This window comes from Trichosurus vulpecula, chromosome 2, assembly GCF_011100635.1.
Source record: "Trichosurus vulpecula isolate mTriVul1 chromosome 2, mTriVul1.pri, whole genome shotgun sequence".
NCBI lineage: Eukaryota > Metazoa > Chordata > Mammalia > Diprotodontia > Phalangeridae > Trichosurus > Trichosurus vulpecula.
In genome coordinates, this window is record NC_050574.1 from 96,022,699 (window position 1) to 96,042,378 (window position 19,680).

General features: G+C 43.1%; 1 protein-coding gene across 1 annotated transcript; it reads right to left on the reverse strand.

The window, feature by feature from the left end:
• Positions 1-10,881: 10,881 nt before the first annotated feature.
• On the reverse strand, positions 10,882-11,530 carry CCDC70 (coiled-coil domain containing 70). The gene is given in 5 exon segments (XM_036743904.1): positions 10,882-11,120; positions 11,123-11,150; positions 11,153-11,314; positions 11,316-11,431; positions 11,434-11,530. Coding segments are annotated over 5 exon segments (642 nt in total).
• Between the last annotated feature and the right edge of the window lie 8,150 nt (positions 11,531-19,680).

A 19,680-nucleotide genomic window follows, 5' to 3' on the forward strand; every position in this document is an offset into this window, starting at 1 on the left:
TCCCCGGCTAATACCTAGACCGTGATGTCAGAGACAGGAAACCAAGCAGACTCACCTGAACAAGAGTAGGCCCTCTCCCTAAATAAACTATAAACTTTGGGTGCAGCAGGGGCATCCCTCCTACAGAGGAGGGTGTGACCCAGATGTCCCGCGATGATGTCAGGAGTAAACCGGGAGGTTTTGGTCAGAGGTGAGAGCCTGAGGGGGCCGCGCCGAAGGACCATCGATGATCTCTCACTGCCACCATAGCTGGAATATCACCTATAAACTATTCTGGCTTTGCAAGTCCTCCACAGACTGGCCCCAACCTGCCTTTCCAGCCTATACATTATTCCTCTCAGTGCACACTATTGTCCATCGACTGCCCATCTTCCTATTCCTCATATACACGCTTTCTCCCGCCTCCAGACCTTTGCATTTCACTGCCTTCATTTTGTTTCTGAAAATCCCTAGTTTCTGTCAAGGCTCGTTTCAGACATGAACTTGTATATGAAATCTTGGTGGTTCAGTGTTTCAGTCACATCCAACTCTTTGGACCCTGTTTGGGGATTTTCTTGGCAAAGCTATTGAAGGGGCTTGCCATTTCCTTCTCCAGCTCATTTTACAGGTAAGGAAACTGGGTGAAGTGACTTGTCCAGGGTCACACAACTAGTGTCTGAGAACGGATTTGAACTCAGGTCTTCCTGACTACAGGCCCAGTGCTCTAACCATTGCAACATCTCACCCATCCTGTGAGATCCCTCCAGTTAGTGCCTTCCCCCTCCAGATCACTTTGTGATTGTATACATTCTCCCCCAAAATCACTTTGTGATTGTATGAATCTATTGTGCAATCTATTTAGCATAAACTTACATCTACGCATTATCTCCTTTAACCAAACTATAAGTTCCTTGAGGCAGAAACTGTTTCATTTTATTTTTCTATCTCCATTACCTCGTGTGGTTCCAGGCACATAGTAGGCACTTAACAATATCGACTGATAGTGTAATGCAGCTAGGTGGTGCAGTGGATAGAGCGCTAGGCCTGGAGTCAGGAGGACCTGAGTTCAAATCCAGCCTCAGACACTAAAGAGCTGTGTAACCTTGGGCAAGTCATTTAACCTCTGTTGGTTTCAGTTTTCTCAACCGTAAAATGGGGAAAATAAGAGCACCTCCTTTACAGGGATATTGTGAAGATCGTAATGAGATAATAATTGTTAAAAAAAAGGCACTTAGCACAGTTCCTGGCACATAGTAGGTGCTATGCAAATGTTATTATTATTATTAGAAAAAATCATGAACTTGGCGAAAGGATACCAGGGTTTGACTTCCGATTTCAACACTTACTAGCTGTATGCCCTTGGATAATTTGCTTTACCCCTCTGTGCTTCATATTTCTCATGTGTAAAATGTGGATATTACATAGCATTCAGTATGAAACAACTCAGTCTGGCTGGCTCAACCCTGCAGCAGGAAAAAGCAGCCTTTCTTCCTTCCTTTCTTTCTCTCTCTCCTTTTTCTTTTCTTTTTTTCTCTTCCTCTCTTCTTTCCTTCCTTCCTCCCTCCCTCCCTTCCTTCCTTCCTTCCTTCCTTCCTTCCTTCCTTCCTTCCTTCCTTCCTTCCTTCCTTCCTTCCTTCCTCCCTCCTCCTTCTCTCCTTCCCTCCCCCCTCAGCAACAACAGATGTTATTGGCTCTCAGTTCTGTGGCTTAATGAAGGAGTGCCAAGCCTGAACTCTGCTCTGCTCCTTTGGTCCTCCTAGGGACCTATATAACCTCACCTACTACTCCTACTAAGCCAAGGTGGTTGCTACTTTATTCCTTCCTCCACTCAATATCTACCTTCCATCAGTTACCTTACCTTTTCCCTCATGCATCTACATAATTGCCCATTGCTCATTACACAGTCTATTTTCAAAGCAACTAAGAAACCATCCTAGCTACTAATTACTAACTTATTGTGAGGAATGTGCTTTGTAAACTTCACAGTGCTCTAGAAATGTGAGTTGTTCTTAGGCAAAAACAGAAGGATAGGTGCATTTAGGGTGTTGATGAAGGAAGAAGTAACTGACACAATTTAGGGGTGCTGGGACCTCAAAATGTCAGGGTACAAGGCAGAGTTGCCTGGAATGAATTCACACACTCAAACCATCTTCCAGTCAAGTGGCAAAGGTTATTGTGATGCCAATAGAAGGGGCAAGGGTTCTTAGGGAACCTGCAACTTGATAGGAGTGAGGTTAAAGCTTATATGGAAAAGGGACAGTGAGAGGATGGCAAGTATGCTAATTAGGTGATGTGGGGGAGGGGGGGAGGGGATTGGGGAGTGGCCAGCATATGCAAGTAGTCCATGTACTTTGAAAAAAGTACTGTGATCTATGGATGCGAAAATACAGAGAGTCTGCAGAGATAACTTTGTTGATACCAGACATTAAGAGAGAAAAGACAGTTTTGTTGTTTAGCTGGCAGAGGCTGGTCCTTGGGGATCTGGCGCCAAAGAGGGAGTCCTTGGGTCAGTATCCCCATGTCTGTTCTGATAAAGGAATTACAGTCAGATCTGCAACAAGGGAAAATTTTCTCACAGGGCAGGGGGTGGGGGTAGGTTACTTAGACACGGTCTAAGGGCTTTTTGGGGTCCAGGTCCCACCACCCCATCAGTAACGTTAGAAGTCTATAGGGATCACAACCTCTATTTAAAAGATGCCCTAGGTCCTGAACAACTGAAAGATAAATTACAAAGAATTTTAAATTAGAAACTTAATAAACAATCCTACAATAAAAATAACCTGTACTAACAAAGTCTGGTTCCTTTCTTTCTGGCAATCATATCAGACACAAGGGGACAAGCATTTATTAAATGCCTGTCCTTGCTGTTGTTCATTTGGTCAGTTGTGTCTGACTCTTTGTGACCCCATGGACCAAAGCGCACCAATGCTGTCCGCGGGGTTTTCTTGACAAAGATGCTGGAGCAGTTTGCTATTTCCTTCTCCAGTAGATTAAGGCAAACAGAGGTTATGTGACTTGCCCAGGGTCACACAGCTAGTAAGTGTCACATTTGAACTCAGGTCTTCTAACTCCAGGTTCAGCAGTCTATCCACTGAGGCACCTAGCTGCCCTTTGAACTCAGGTTTTTCTGACTCTAGCCCACAATACTCCATCCACTGCGCCTCTGTGTGCTTGGCTAGATCTATGATCTTAGTGAGATCATGCACCCTCTCTCTAACAACACAGCATTGTTTTCTCTTTATGCCTCCCCATCCTACACGAACATGTCCTTTCCTAAGCCTTTCACAGAATATTCTTCCAAAGTGCTGGAGGCAATCTTCTGGTTCTCCTGACATGTGTGGTTACTTGTGGAGTCCTCAGGTCAGCCACTGGTTACTTGTTGCTTTTGCCACAGGATTGATTGTTGTTAATCTGTCATTTATCAGTTGTGTCTGACTCCTGGTGACCCCATCTGGGTTTTCTGGGCAGAGACACTGGAGTGGTTTGTCATTTCCTTCTCCGGCTCATTTTACATTTGAGAAACTGAGGCCAACAGGGTTAAGTGACTCGCCCAGGGTCAGAGAGCTAGTAAATGCCTGAGGCCAGAATTATAAAGAGACAGCCCTTACCACGAGAAAGGTGAGCTTAGCACAGGGACCCACAGGAGACACAAGCTCCTTGAGAGGTTGGGATTGTTTCATTCTTCATGTTTGTATCTCCAGCGCCTAGCATAGGGCCTGGCACAAAACTGCCATTTAGGGAATGTTTGTTGATTGATTGATTGACAACTGAAAATGATCTAAGAAGAGACCAGGCTCCCATTATTTATGAGGGATGCAGTTTTGCTGCCTTATTTTTGAGCCCCAGTGTTCTCGACTGTTAAGTCCCAAGTCAAGTCCAGGCCTCTCGCTAGGCTCCAACTGTATTACACTTGGTTGGTCTTTTCTCCTCAACCCATTCCTGTTGTCAAATGCCATGGAAATTGGCCAGTGGGAAATTCGATGAACCTAGGGGTAATAATTATAAGAGACACACACACAGATGGGCACAGGAAATTGAGAATTCTGCTTTCCAGTGCTTGAAGGTAACTCCGCCACATCCATGCTTACAAGCCTTGTGCCTATGAGGCAGTTGTGTGATAACAATGCTTTCAAAGAGAAACCTTCCCTCTACCACTCCAGACAAATAAAAGAGCATTTCATGTCCTTGAGGGTCTTTAGGGTCTAATATCAAGTTGTAGGGCTGCTAACCCAATGGGCCAATTGACAAAACAGAGACAATACCCCGGGAACATATTCTTTTTTATATTCTTCCACTAAAGTCCTACTATAATTGCTCATCATGGTGTGGGGGAGACCCTTGGTTTTCTTTTTTCTTTTTAATTTTTATTATATTTTCAAATGACAATTCTATCTTCTCTTTCTCCAACCTCCCTCTCACCTCCGCCCCCATCCCCTGCATTGAGAAATCTAGAAAACATGTGCGGTCAAGCATAACAAATTCCCACATTGGCCATTGACCAAAACATAGCATGTCTCAGTCTGTACTCTCGGTCCAGCCTTCTCCATCAGGATTGGGTAGGCTGTTTCATCCTGAGTCCTCTTATGGTTGGCCATTGTGTTGATCTGAGTTCCCAAGTCTTTCAAAGCTGTTCGATTTTACAATATTGTCATTATATAAATTGTTCTCCTGGCTCTGTTTACTTCTTCAGTTGTTTTTCAGTTGTGTCTGACTCTTCCTGATCCCATCTGAGGTTCTCTTGGCAAAGATGCTGGAGTGGTCTGTCATTTCCTTCTCTAGCTCATTTTACAGATGAGGAAACTGAGGCAAACAGGTTTGAGTGACTTGCCCAGAATCATATAGCTAGCAAGTATCTGAATCTGGACTTGAACTCAGGACTCTAGGACCAGCACTCTATCCACTGTGCCACCTAGCTGCCCTGCTCACTTCACTTTGCCTCAGTTCATGCAAATCTTCCCAGGTGTTTTGAAACCTTCCTTTTCATCATTTCTTACTGTACAGGAGTAATCCATCACATTCACATACTACAGCTTACTTAGCCATTCTCTAATTGCTGGATAGTTTCTAATCCCTCAGTTTCCAAAAATCATGGTTACAAATACTTTATGTACATATGGGGACCCTTGGTGTTTAAAAGTCTATGCTGGTGGAGCATCGGCTCCCCAGATTCCTAGAAAACAAGAGAGGCTTCCAGACATAGAAGCAGTAACACACTATACATGTTTCACTTGCAACAACCAGCCTAAGTTGGAGGGGTTGGTTCATCACTGGGTTGGCTACAAGATAATGAATTTTTCAAATACAGAACCTAGGAAGATCATCTCCTGGAGAGGACAGGTCAGAGTGTGTTTTGGTGGACAAATGATGAAGAATGATGGAAGAAAGTATTATCTTTGAAGCATTTAAGTATTTTTCATTGGGGGGGGCGGGGAAGCGATCATTTGCTTTTTTGATCTACACGGACCTTGTCATGATGCTATCGATCATAAAGCAAAATTTCAGATAAGGAAGTACATGCACCCTAGGCAACGTGCAAAGGGTTTAGTTAATAAAGAGCTTAATGGTCCTTGTTACAAAGCATCTTCCCTGTGTAAACCTTGGGAGCAGGATGACAGTGAAGTGCCAACATATGGGCATATTGCAACAGCGTATCATCTCTGCTGCAGATTCTGTTCCATTCAAATCCAACTTACTCGGTTCAAAAAACATGCCATCTACATTGTAAGGCACAGTGCTAGCTACTGGAAATATAAAGATAGGAAAAAAACCTACACAAACCATTTACCCCCCACACCAGGGCTAAACCTATAAGAAGATCTCAGAAGCCAAGTGTCTAAAAGGGAGTCAAACTGCTGGATATCTTTTTAAGAATTATCTTGTCAATTACTGTTGTCACTAAAAGAGGAATCACTTAAATCCACTGTAAATGGAATAGTAAGTTAGAATAGCAATGACGTGGAATCAGGAGCCTTTGCTGAGCAAACACATTTGCTGTGTTTGGAAGTGACCAGTAGTAATTCCCTGCTTCTGGGCCACTGTTCCTCAGTTTATACTCTCACCTTGGGTCCCTTGGGGAATGACTCCCTTGGTTCAAGATACTATGACATCACCCTCATGATGTCATTGGTCCTCTTCGAGAATAAAGAACAAACAACAATTCCCATGTGGGTCTGCTAAACTAAACTATGACTCAAGAACCCTTGCCTATCCTTTATCTTTATCTCTAGTCATTCATAAGACATAATTAGCCCATGACAAAAGTGTTTGCTGAAATGACCAAGTAACAAAAGCCATACTTCCCCCCCATCCGCCATAAACATGAAGTATTAATATTCAGTGTCATTGGGAAGACTGGGTTCCCATTGAGCTCGCCAATAAAGAGGAGTGCCTATAAGGGGCGCATGTGGTTGAGGCACACTTATGGAAGGGCAGCTGGAGTCTCTGATGCTACAGGGTTGCAGGTCTGCTAATGTCCTCCCACTATCCTTGGTCTTGCATCTCCATGGGACATTGTTTCACTGCCTGGTTATGGTCACCACTGCCTCTAGCTTTGGGATTGGCTCTCACCCTGACCACAAACTTTTGGAAAGAACTGAAGCCTGGACCTTAGGACTAGGAAGAGCCTCTGTTCTAGAACCTGCTATTTCCTGATCAGGATCACAGTGCCAGGCGACCCTAGGCTCTCAGCTCCTCGCTGGACTCCACAGCACACCCACTCTCTAGACCTGCTCTCTGAGAGTCACTGCACCTTCTATGGCTATGGATTTTTGCTTCATGAGCCATTGTCTATGGATGGAGCTGGGGAAGGATCAGGTATATTCCCCCTCCCTACCTTTGTTTCCTTCTGCAAAAGGTACAAGAGAAAAGATACAGAGTGAATCCTTTCCTCAGAACTCCCTGGCTGAACTATCTCTGAAGCTCAGTCCTTCTGCTTTTAAACACTAGTTGAGACTCTCCTACCAGGGGTAAGTTCATTGTCTCCATTAATCCTCAGCAGTTATTTGGCCCCTTCGTAGACAAATTGGCCAGCGAGAGTCTAGCAATGTCCCTCCCTTTACTAGGTATGAATTGGTTACATTGAAAGGGTCTGAATGAGCAAGTCTGACAGGGATTCCTATCCCTTAACTCTCTTTAAGGGACCACCATCCTTTTATTAAAGTCAATCTCAACTTAACCTTGACTCTTATTGTCTCTGTTAAAATGCTGTCTCCTCCCTGACAGTGGTGAACTTGGCACCCATAAACTCAATAAATTTTCCTTGGGAATCTATTAGTCCTTTTGAATTTAGCCTTCTTTTCCTTGGAAACTGCTGGAAATCACATTTAAGTACTTTTGGAAGGCCTGATGTGTTGAATGAAAAACAGGCATTAGAGTGTTAAACCTTGAGAGGTTCAAAGGATAAATTTCCATATAGGGTAATGTTTGTCACAACAGTAATTGCTAATGCTACCTGTACTTCTCTTAGATCCGCTGTTTTGTAAAGAGTGATTCCTGTATATTATGTGCTCTGTAATCCTTTGGACACAGCTTAATTATTTATGATTCTGGAACAGCATGCACGATTATATTCCCCACTGAGATTTTCAAGTGGGGAAATCAAGATGCCATTTAGGTGACTGCATAACCACTGATGAGAGCACAGATCTATTGAATTATCACAGTGTACCAGGAAGAGTAAAATTTTAATTCCTCTGCCATGTTTTAGATTCCTCTCCCTATCCTTAATGGCAAGGAAAGTAGCCTTGGGGAAATCGGCTGAGCCTCTAGACCTGTGGGAAGTGTCCAAAGAAGCTAGAAACTTCGTATACAAATGGTCAAAGTCTAGGAGGGTCTCACCCTTTATTAGGTATAAATTGGCTTCTCTGAAAGGCTAGCCAAGATGGGAAGAGGAGCAGGACAAGGAGACACCCTGACTTTACTTAACATTGGTGATGGGGAACTGCCTGGGAGTTTGAGTGGTGCCTCTTGGGTGAAGCCAAGGATCAGAAGAATTGTAGTGCAAGGTGAGGAGAGAGGAGTCTATTCCCCCTTGCCTTGGCGTAGGACACATAGAAGCCAGGTGATGGAGAGACCAATGGTTGAAAGTGACGCAAGAGGATGGAGATCTTGAAGAAGCATCTCAGTAGAGTAGGAAAAGACCTGGCTTAAAAGTCAGAGTGCCTGGGTTCAGATCCTGCTTCTCACAGACCTGTGACCATGGTCAAGCCATTAACCTTCTCCAGTCCAGTATCCCCATATGCAAAATGAGAGGCTTGGGTCAGATGTTCTTTAAGGTCCCTTTCAGCTCCAAAGCTATGCTTCTAAAATCTGGTGGAAAACTGCTAATTCCACTGCTCAGGATGATGGAAGAAACTTGACTGGAAAGCAGCAACAGGGGGTAAAAACCATCTGCTGTGAATGTCTAAGAACTGCAGGCAGAGTGAGGTATAGCAGTACTGAGACAGAACTGTGGAGAAGTATGACACTGAATGACTATTAGACCAGCCTTAAAGGAGATGTGTACTGAAGAACCACATTGGAGGCAGAGGGTGCCTACCCTAGTCTGGACTGTAAATGAGTTGCGGGGGAGGGCATGTGAGTTTCAGGGAGAAGGGAGTGAAAGCAGGGGGAGAAGTTGCTTATAACCAGACTTTGCAGTTTCAGCCTGGAAACAAATATTAACTCTTTGTGCCTTATGAATTATGTGCTTATAATCGAGTTAGTAATGGGCAACTAGGTAGCCTGGAGTCAGGAAGATTCATCTCTGTGAGTTCAAATCTGGCCTCAGACACTCACTAGCTGTGTGACCCTGGGCAAGTCATTTAACCCTGCTTGCCTCAGTTTCCTCATCTATAAAATGAACTGGAGAAGGAATGGCAAACTATTCCAGCATCTCGGCCAAGGAAACCATAAATGGGTCAGAGTCAGATGCTATGGAAAACAACAACAATTGAGTTAGTTATAACACCCCTCAGATAATGAAGGTCCCAGAGAATCTGGTTATGGACAGGCCAGAGAACAGAACTCCCCAGAAGTGTATCCAGGCCCTTTTTATATGTGAGAGCCTATGTAATAGGGGTGACAGAAGGGCCTTGATCAGGAAAACACTAGAGTGGGGTTCCCTGGGGCCTCTTAGTTCCCAGTTCTTGGGTTGCTATTACATGGGCATCTCCCTAGCCACAGAATTAACTTATTGGTAATATAAAGCAGAAAGAAGGCATAGCCCCCAAGGATCAAACAAAGCTCTTTGGGATTCACCTCAGCACACAGAAACAAGAAGCGGCTTGGTTGCTGTGAGGCTCTGGTAGAATCCTGGCCACAGCCCCTGTGAATTGGTTGTTAAAATAACCCTCAGACACAACTATAATCTGTCTCACAAAATGAGTCCTCTGGGGAGAAATTTGGGGCTGGGGAAGGGCGGGTAACATCAAACCCTCTCTCCCCATCTGCCTCTGGTTCAAATTTCTTGTGTCCCACAAGTGTAGTGACCTTAATTTCTGCAAACACCAGCTGTGTGTGTGCATGGGGCCCACCAAATCAAGAAATTTCTCCATTGAATTGGTTTCCCCCAGAGCCTTAACAACCTATTCTGCACAAATGATTGTATAAACTATTCTGAGTAGGAGAAAATGGCTTATGTTAGATGGGATGTCACTTCCTGATCGGGTGGAGGACATCATTTCTGTTATCATCTTCCATTCTCCAAGGGATTTGCTTAAATCTTTATGGGAAGGGGCAGGAACAGGTCTGAGTGTGAAGAATAACTGGCAAAGCCCCTTCTTTGGATCAGCCTATTGCCATGGGACAATCGAATGTCCACAGGGTTATGGGGGTGAACTATGTTTATTGAGAGGGGTCAAGAGCAGTGGTGCCCTGGCTGACTTTGGAAACTGCATCATAGCCTAGCAGCACAGGAATTTGCCTGGTCTATATTATACAGGTTTGTCTAATGGGGAAACTTCAGTCACCTGATGAAACCTGACTGGGGAAATATTTTGGGGCAAAGGCACATCTTTCTGACACCTCTCAAACCACAGAGTATTGGTTCAGGGGGCCTGAATCATGGGATTCTGGAGATAGTCAAAACCTTTTTGTGGTGTTACAATTTTCCCTTTTATAGGAGACTCTGGTAAAGTCAGTCTGTCAGTTAATACAGATGGTCTGATCTCTACCTGCTTACTCAGTATGTACCTAAGCAGCCAGAGTTTTCACATTTTTTTCTTTCCTGACTTATCAGCTTGGGTTGTATTTTCATCTCTGGATGCCAAAGGGAGTGGGCAGTGTAAGAAATTCAAATTCCCCCAGGTCCTGCAGGGGGGTAAGCTTTACATAGGATTTTGACCACTCTCGCAATAAATGCTCTGTCTGATGAGGAGGGCCAAGCTTGGAGCAGTTTCTGGAAAAACCACTAAACCATTCAAGATCTCTGATGCTTTTGACTATGGAAAGCTCTACTGAGCAGTTCTATAGTCTTTAAAGGGAGAGAGACTTAGGTAGAACAACGGACTAAGAAAGAGCAACATCTATGAATATCTCTCTCGACCTGTCTCTGTCTTCTTTTCTGCTCTTTCTCCCCCGCCTCTCCACCTTTTCTTAAGAAGGGAGAAAAAAATGTTCTCTACAGCTAAATGCCTGAAGAGGGTCCAGATTGATTCACCACTTAAGCCCACCAATTTTTTGCTGGTACTTTGACGATGTTGACCCAAAAGAACAGCAAGAAGAATCTAAGGAAGGACAGGAGACAGCATGAAGCTAACTGACTTTTCTGGAATTGGATTTTTCCAAATTCCCCTCAGGACTTTTATTAGGCCTCTAGGATCAAGGAGACAAATAGGTACAAAGTTTTCTCCAGCACATGAGCACTCCCAGAACGTGGATGTTGAGTCTAGCAGAGCCCAGACTCCATGTCCCGGCTCCTCTGGCTCAGGCTCTGCCTCTAGAATGGCTCGGTGAGGTTGGGCCTCCATTAGCATTGAAGGCCCCATCTTCAGGGGCTATTGGTTCCTCTCCTACAGGGCCACCACCCTCCACCCAGAATGCTTTTTCCTCCCACAGGGCATTTTCCTCTTTCCCAAAGGGATTTTTTTATCTTCCCCAGAGCTTTTCTCCTCCTCCAGCAAGGCTCCTTTCCTCTACCCATAGTGCCTTCTCTTCCTCCCACCAGACTTGTCCTCCTGGAAACTGTTCCGTTCCTCTTCTCCCACAAAGCACTGTCCTCTTTCCAGAAGGCTTTATCCTCCCTCCAGAAGGCACGGTATTTTTCTCCAGAAGGCTTTTTCTCTTCTCGGAAGGATTTTTCCATTTCCCAGAAAGCTTTTTCCTCCCTCCAGAAGGTTTTTCCCTCTTCCTCCCAAAAAGGTTTGGTCCTCTTCCCAGAAGCCCCAAGATTCGCCTCTGGAAGCCTCGAATCTTTGCCCGAACCCCACATCTGCTCCTGAGGCCTCGATCTTTTCACGGAAAGCCTTCATCTCGCTCGAAAGGTTTTTTTCTCCTCCTGCAGCTTGTGGATTATTTCTTCTGGCGTATGGTAGGAGGGAGGGAGAGCAGCGACCGGAAAGCATCCAAACCCCATCCATTTGCTCACCTTGAATGGAACACATCTTCCAAGATGAGCCTGTCAGGGCTGGCTGCAGCAGACCCGTTGCTGTTGTCCGAGCCCAGGTCAGCTGGGTCAGTCCTGCAAGAGAGAACATGTGGTCCGTGGGTCCTGAGTCATATTGGTTACTAGGGGTTCTAGTTCCTGGGTCTGGGTTAGGGAATAGTGATTTATTCCATTTGGTTGTTGGAAATTGAATTACTATTCTCCTTCTTACCTCGTGGTGTTCATGGTAGGGATGGCATTTGTTCTCAGGATGATAGAATCATAGATTCAGACCTGGAAGAGATCCAGGTCGTCATCTAGGACAACCCCTGCAATTTTACAGATGAGGAAACTGAGGGCCCAGAGAGGCTAAATGACTTTGCCCAGGGTCATTACCTAAGTGATAGAGACAAGTCTTTCCTGATCCCAAGTCTAAGCGCTCCTATTCACTGTAAGCACATGCCATATATTAGGCGTTATACTAAGCCTGGAGATACAAGGACACTCAAGAAGCTCAGCTGTGTGCCTCTGCACAAGTCACTCAAACTCTATCTGCCTCAAGATGGAGATGATAATAGCACCTCCTGCCAGGGTTGTTGTGAACATCCAATGACATAGATTTTGTGAAGTGCTAGTGCCTGGCACATAGTAAGTGCTTAATAAATGTCCCTTCCTTCCTTCCCTCCCTTCCTCCCTCCCTCCTTCCTTCCTTCCATCCTTTTTTCCTTCCTTCTTTCCTTCCTTCCTTCTTTCCCTCCCTTCTTCCTTCCTTCCTTCCTTCCTTCCTTCCTTCCTTCCTTCCTTCCTTTCTTCCTTCTTTCCTTCCTTCCTAGTTGGGAGGGTCAGCATGCAGGACCTGGATTCAGATCCCATCTCTCTCAAGCTTCCTATCTGTTTAACAGTTGGGCAAGTCACTTAACTTCCTAGGCATCCATTTCTGCATCTGTAAAGTGAAGGAAGATCCTTTCCAGCTCTGGATCTCTGAGCCCATTAAACAGTGTATACATGAGCAGAACCAAGACAACATTGTACATAATGACAGTAATGCTTTGTGATGATCAACTGAGAATGACTTAGCTGTTCTCACTAATACAATGATCCAAGATAATTCTGAAGGACTCATGATGAAAAATGCTCCATAGAAAGAACTAATGGAGTCTGATTGCGTATTGAAGCATTTTTAAATTTTATTTTTCTTGGGGTTTTTTTTGTTCTGTGTTTTCTTTCACAATATGACTAATATGGAAATATGTTTGGCATGATTGCACATGTATAACCTATATCAAATTGCTTGCCTTCTCAATGAAGGGGGAGGGGTGAAGGGAGGGTGAGAAGGGAGAGAATTTGGAACTTAAAATTTTAAAAAGTAAATGTTCAAAAATTGTTTTTACATGTAATTGGAGAAAAATAAATATATTAAAAAACAAAAACAACGTATACAGAGAAGTAAATAAAATGCAAATTAATTCTGGAACAGGAGAGGGTAGCTGAGGAGAACAGAAAAGGCCTCATATGCGAGGTTGCCCCCAAGCCTCAGCTGTTCTTGAAGGAATCTGGGATTCTTAGAAGCAGACATTAATGAAGGGAGAGCATTCCAGAGGTGGAAGACAGATTTTGTCAATTCTCAGGGTCAGGAGAAAGAATGTTGAATTCAGGGAAAAGTCAAAGTCAGATTAGCTGGCATGTAGGCTTCTGGAGGTCAATGAATGACTTTAGTTTCCATTTCTTTAGTGACAGCATAGTATATGAGAAAGCCAGGGAAGATCAGAAGACTCGGATTTTGGCCTTGACTCTGACTTTTTGGCGGTGTGACTGTGGCTAAGTTACTTTAATGATAGCTAGCATTTGTATAGAGCAGTTAAGTGGTACAGGAGACACAGCACCTGGCCTGGAGTCAGGAAGATACTTCTTTGTGAGTTCAAATCCAGCCTCACACATTTACTTGCTGTATAACCCTGGGCAAGTCACTTAATCCCCATTTGCCTTGGTTCCTCACCTGTAAAATGGGAACACACTGGAGAAAGAAATGGCAAACCACTCTAGTACCTTTGCCCAGAAAACCCCATGGGAATAGTCCATAGAGTCACGATGAGTCAGACACGACTGAACAATAAAAACAAAGCATCTGTATAGCGCATGTCAAGGTTTACAAGATGCTTATTTGATCTCCACAACAACCCTGGGAGGTAGGTTATCATCCCCAGATGAAGAAAGGAGGCTGATGGAGGTTGAGTGAGGTCAGTCAAAAGTCAGTCATATAATATCTAGCAAGCATCTGAGATTGGATTTGAACTCAGATCTCCCTGACTCTAGGTGCAACCCTCTATCAACTCTGCCACCTACCTGTCTCTTTAGGCTTTTCATTTTCCCCATCTATTTATTGTTAAGTCGTTTTAGTTGTATGCAGCTCTTCCTGATTCCATTTGAGGTTCTCTTGGCAAAGATATAGGAGAGGTTTGCCATTTCCTTCTCTATTTTTTTTACAGATGAGGAAACTGAGGCAAACAGGGTTAAATGACTTGCCCAAGGTCACACAGCTAGTAAGTGTCTAAAGCCAGATTTGAACCTCAGGAAGATGAGTCTTCCTGACTTCAGACCAGCAATCTATCCACTGTCCCACCCAGCCATCCCTCCCCATCTGTAAGGGGGCTAATATAATGGGGGTCATTACTTACCTCATAATAATGTTGTGAGGAAAGTTCTTGTAAACTCAGGAGCTCTATGTAAAAGGTAAGTTATTTGTTATTCCTTAAGAACCAAGGCTTACATAATGGGAATCCATAGGACAAGATAATCAGCAAATAATGCCAGCTGCCTGCTTACTGAATTGGTCAAATACAATAGACTCATTAAAAATTTCCATAATGCCCTGAAAATACTAATGATATCACTGAAGAAGAGGTCAATTGAAACCTTTGACAAGTTTAAACTTGAGAAAGAGCACAAAATGTCAACTGATTCTTGACTTCACCCCCTCACTCTCATCCTAATTGAATTGCCAGCCAATCAAAAGCAAGCATTGAGCACCACAGTATGCAGAATACTCTTCTGGATGCTCATAAGAGTTATAAAGGAGAAGAAAACATATGTTCTTCCCTTCAAAGAATTCATCATATCAACCAGTAGCTTATAATACAACTCACATTCTTACCCACCCCCAAGCATTTCTTTCTCCTTCATTTTGAGGAGTGAGATTTTCTTTCTGTTTAATTTCTCCCAGTGGGCTACCACCAGCAAATAGTTCTAAACAACCTGTGTTAGCTTGGTAGGAAGAGTTGAAGAAACTCGTATTTAATTAAGAACTCAGAGTGGAAAGCAAACAGTTTTTAACTACTGTTCACACCTTTTCCACCTCCTAGCTAAGCTTCAGAGTCTCTGCTCTTTAGTGAATGAACAGCTGCTACTATAACCTCAAGAGAAGAATTTAGGTTCCTTGAATCACCTTCCAGAATTCTCACAACCACTGCAGCATTATTTCATGTCGCTCCTATTTTAGAAGTAAAATATCTTCAAAAAAGGGGGAAATTATGTGAGTAAATATAGTGTGAACATGAATATGGGTGAAACATGCCAAGATCAAATTTCTTTTCTTGGGGATAGTTTGTGTCTGGGGCATGTAGAAAGGCAGAACGTAAGTTACACACAGGATACTTTCACCCTAAGCTTAGAATCCTTTATCACCAAATCCGAAACAAAGGGATACTTACTGCTTTAGCTGTTCCCCAAATCAACTGGACAACTTTTGTTGCATCCGGGAGACAGGCACTCATTGTCTAGCTTATCAGGTCATCTATAGTGATGTCATTTTAAAGGATGCAAACCCAGTTGTGTTTGTAATGCTCCCTCCCTCCTTCCCTACCCTTTCCTCCTCTCTTGAGGTTAGCCCATAAGATGAGGAGGACAGTGAGGGAGGTGGAGATCAGAGAGATTGAGCAAGGCAAAAAGGATCTAGAGGGATTCAAATAACTTGCTCCATCTTCCTTTTTGAACCTGACTGGGAAAGACCACAGCAGCATGGATGACTCCAATGTTATAACAAAGAAGATTATGACCTCACTTCCTGCCTCAACTACTTCCCTTTGGGGTAGACCTTATGGAAATAACCTTTACTTAGGGGTGTTTAACAGGAGAAGTTGCCCTTCTTCCATATCCCTCGGTTCCTCCAAGCAACCTTGTGATGTGGGTACTCTTGGTATTACTGTATCCATCTTACAGATGAGGAAACTGAGGCTCAGAAAGGTTACTTGTTCACAGTCACACACCTAGTAAGTGAGTGGTAGGATCAGTCCTAGAATCCAGATCTTGTGATTCCAAGCCCCATTTTCATTCTACCAGATGATTAGAGGATGGGCAAACCAACACAAATTGAAGTAATTGATTGTCAAGGACTTCATGGAGAAGCTGGCACTTGAGATAGATCTTTTGAAGGATTAGTAGGACCTATATAGCTGGCAAGGTAGGTTGAGGACATTCCAAGATGGCAGAATCATACAAATTTGGAGATGGGAGCAAACATGGCATTTGCTTGGGATGATGAACACTAACATTGCATCCACTTTTTTCTCCAGCTAGTGACTGTGATTGTTACTGGACTGTCAATCACTGCATCTACCTTGGCTGGAACTGAAAGGTTGTGCTGAGGAAGAAAGGTTGATGATTGACTGTACAAACTCAGGCTATGGACAATCTGGACTGACTAAGAAGTTTGTACTTTTATATACAATGGGAAGCCACTGAAGATTATTGACAAGAGGAACATAATAGAGTTGGAAAACCTCAAGGAGATGAAAGGGACCTATCATGGGATTATCTGGCGTAACCCTCTCCTGGAAGCATAAAGTCTTTTTTCACTCTAGACAAATCATCAATCCAGTCCTTGTTTGAATGCCTCCACAGATAGGGATTTAATATTCTGGATAGCCCAAATTGTTAGGATATATTTCTTAAATGTTACTGACACCTGCCTTCTCATAACTTCCACCCATTGGTTTGGCCCTCTGGAACTCTGCAGAAACATTTAATCCCTCTTCCACATGATGACCATTCACATTTGAAGACAACTTTCATGTCTGTAAGCTTTATCCAGGCTAAACAGCCCATGTTCTTTCAGCCATACCTCATATGATATAGTTTTGTGTCCCTTCAATCATTCATTCTCTAGTAGGGGTAAGTACCCTACGATGAATAAAAGGCTTGGCATCCCAATAAATGTCATAGATTCTGGAAAAAAGAACCTACATCCCAGTTAGATTTTTATAAGACAGTGGGAGATTGGTGGGTCCTTATCCTGGTGGAGATCAGTGTTGAACAAGAACATAGCCCTTTCCCCTTCTGCTTTGCCAATTCATGAAAAATTCCTTGCCGATGACATCACCCCAAAATGGATTACTGGCCACTCTGCTAATTTATGATCACTAGTCCTTTTTAAAAAATTGACTTCTTTTGATTTTACATTATGTGGTGTGAGTCTGCCGGCCACACATCTCTCCCCAATCCAGTCCCACCTTCCATTCAGCCAATAAAATGATTGTCCTAAAATGCCAGTCCAAGCATGTTACCTGCCCCACCCCATACTCAATTAACTCTAATGGCTCCTTATCACCTCCAGGAGCAAGGACAAAATCCTCTGTTTTCCTTTTATAGCCCTTCATAATTCCTCCCCTGCCTTTCTACTCCATTTTACACCTTATTCACATACTGTATGATCCACTGACATTGGCCTCCTTACTGTTTCTGAAACAAAATGCTCCATCTCTCAGCTCTGGATATTTTCTCCAGCTGTCTCCTATACCTAGAATGCTTTCCCTCCTCATCTCTGGCTCCTGGATTCCTTGGTATCCTTCAAGTCTCAACTAAAATCCCATCTTCTACAGGAAGCTTTTCCCAATCCCTCTTAATTCTAGTGCCTTCCCTTTATTATTTTCTGTTTATCCTGTACATAGCTTGTTTGTACATGTTTGCTTATTGTCTTCCCCAGTAGATTGGGAGTTCTTCATGGAAAAGCGTACCTGTCAGATATATATATTAGGGTAGAGTTTATGACCAAACAAGAGATAGAGAAGATTACAGGGAGCAAACTAGATAATTTTGATTACATGAAAATTAAAAAAAAACTTTTGCACAAACAAAACTAATACAAGCAAAATTAGAAAGAAAACAGGAAACTGGGGGGAGAGAATTTTGCAGGGAAACTTTTGCAGGGAAAAATTGGGACACTTATGTACTGTTGGTGGAGTTGTGAACTAGTCCAAACATTCTGCAGAGCAATTTATACCCAAAGACCTACAAAGCTGTACATACCCTTTGACCCAGCAATCTCTCCTAGGTCTGCATCCCAAAATCAAAGAAAAGGGGAAAAGATCTATCTGTACAAAAATATTTATAGCAGCTCTTTTTGCAGTAGCAAAGAATTGGAGATTAAAGGGATGCCCATTAACTGGGGAACTGCTGAACAAGTTGTGGTATATGATTGCAATGAAATACTATTGTGCTATAAGAAATGACGAGCAGGATGCTTTCAGAAAAACCCAGGAAGACTTATATGAACTGATACAAAGTGAAGTTAGTAGAACCAGGAGAACATTGTGCACAGTGACAGCGATATTTTAAGAATGACCAACTGTGAAAGACTTAGCTATTCTGATCAAGACAATGATCCAAGACAGTTCCAAAGGACCCGTGATGAAAAATGCTACCTACCTCTAGAGAAAGAACTGATGAACTCTGAAGGCAGATTGAAGTATACTTTCATAAAGCTTTCTTAATTGTTATTGTTTTATTTTGTGTTCTCTTTTGCAACATGGCTAATATGGAAATTTGTTTACATGACTTCACATGTACAATCTATGTCAAATTGCTTGTCTTTTTAAGAAGTGGGGAGAGGAGAAAGGGAGAGACTTTGGAACTCAAAATGTAAAAAATGATTGTTATAATTTTTTACCTGAAATTGGGAAATATTTAATGAAATAAATAAAAATAATTTTTAAAAAGCTTGTAAATGTCCTGAGAATGGACTGGTATCCCTAGCACTTAGAACAGTGCCTGGCACATAGTAGTGCTTAATAAATGCTTATTGACTGCCTGATTGATTTTTAATATATCCCTCACCCTTCTTCTCATCTAGAAAGTCATGTCTACATGGGGAATGGCTTCTCAGAACATTGTGTCTCTATACCACCCCACCTCACCACCTCCCAACACAGTGAGTAGCCCAGAGTAGGCACTTAGAACAAATTTGTTGAACTCAACTGAATTGAATTGGAGGGCATGCCAGTGGTGGCTGCCCATGGCCTTTTTAATCTTAACGGTGGAAAAAGAAAGGTTAACAGTGGAAGCAATTACAAAAGGGATCCAGTTACATTGGACTATTGCTGATGCTCAGAAGTAGATTGCTTCTCAATAGTGAAAAATTCTAGGTGTCAAGTCTGGCATCTCTCTTAGGAGCCACCAGACTGGGTCCTTAAAGCCTGGAGGATGCTAAAAATAGTAGGGTCTGGAACTCTGTCCCCAGGTCCTTCAGTCTAGCATGTAGTAAGTGCTTCCTACACATCAAGCTCTGTGCCAAGTGCTAGGGATACAAAGACAAAAACAATTTCTGCCTCCAAGGAATGTACATTTTAGTGGAGGAGACAACATGAAAATAATGAAGTCCATACAATATATATTCAGAATACAAGTGAACTTCCAGTGCCACCACCACCTCTGGAAGAAGAAGTAGGGCTGTCTCAACCCTCCCTTCAGATGAAGAGTTGCCAGTGCTTCAGAGCTCTGGGAAAAGGCTTAATCTCCTCAGGGCTATCAAATCTTTTGTTATCATTTAAGGGTCTTGTTCTAACTCCCTTTCCCAAAGGAGAGTGCCAGCATTAGAGGCCAGAACTTCTCTTGTCCAACTTGTTTCTCTTTCCTCACATTCCATTATAGGATGTCGTGATGTTGAGAGCAGACATGTGTAAAATGGAAGTTTTCATTTTAATTGTTTTTTGATTCAATTGGAAGTTGCCATGAGTGACCCTGTGTAGACTTTCTTCTAAATTAGGAAGAAATCATGAGGAGGAGGCGGTGATTATAGGGGAGTAACTCAAATGGAAGAGTGACTTCAGTAAGAAAGACTTTTGTGCTGGGGAAAGCATGAAAAAAGGGGA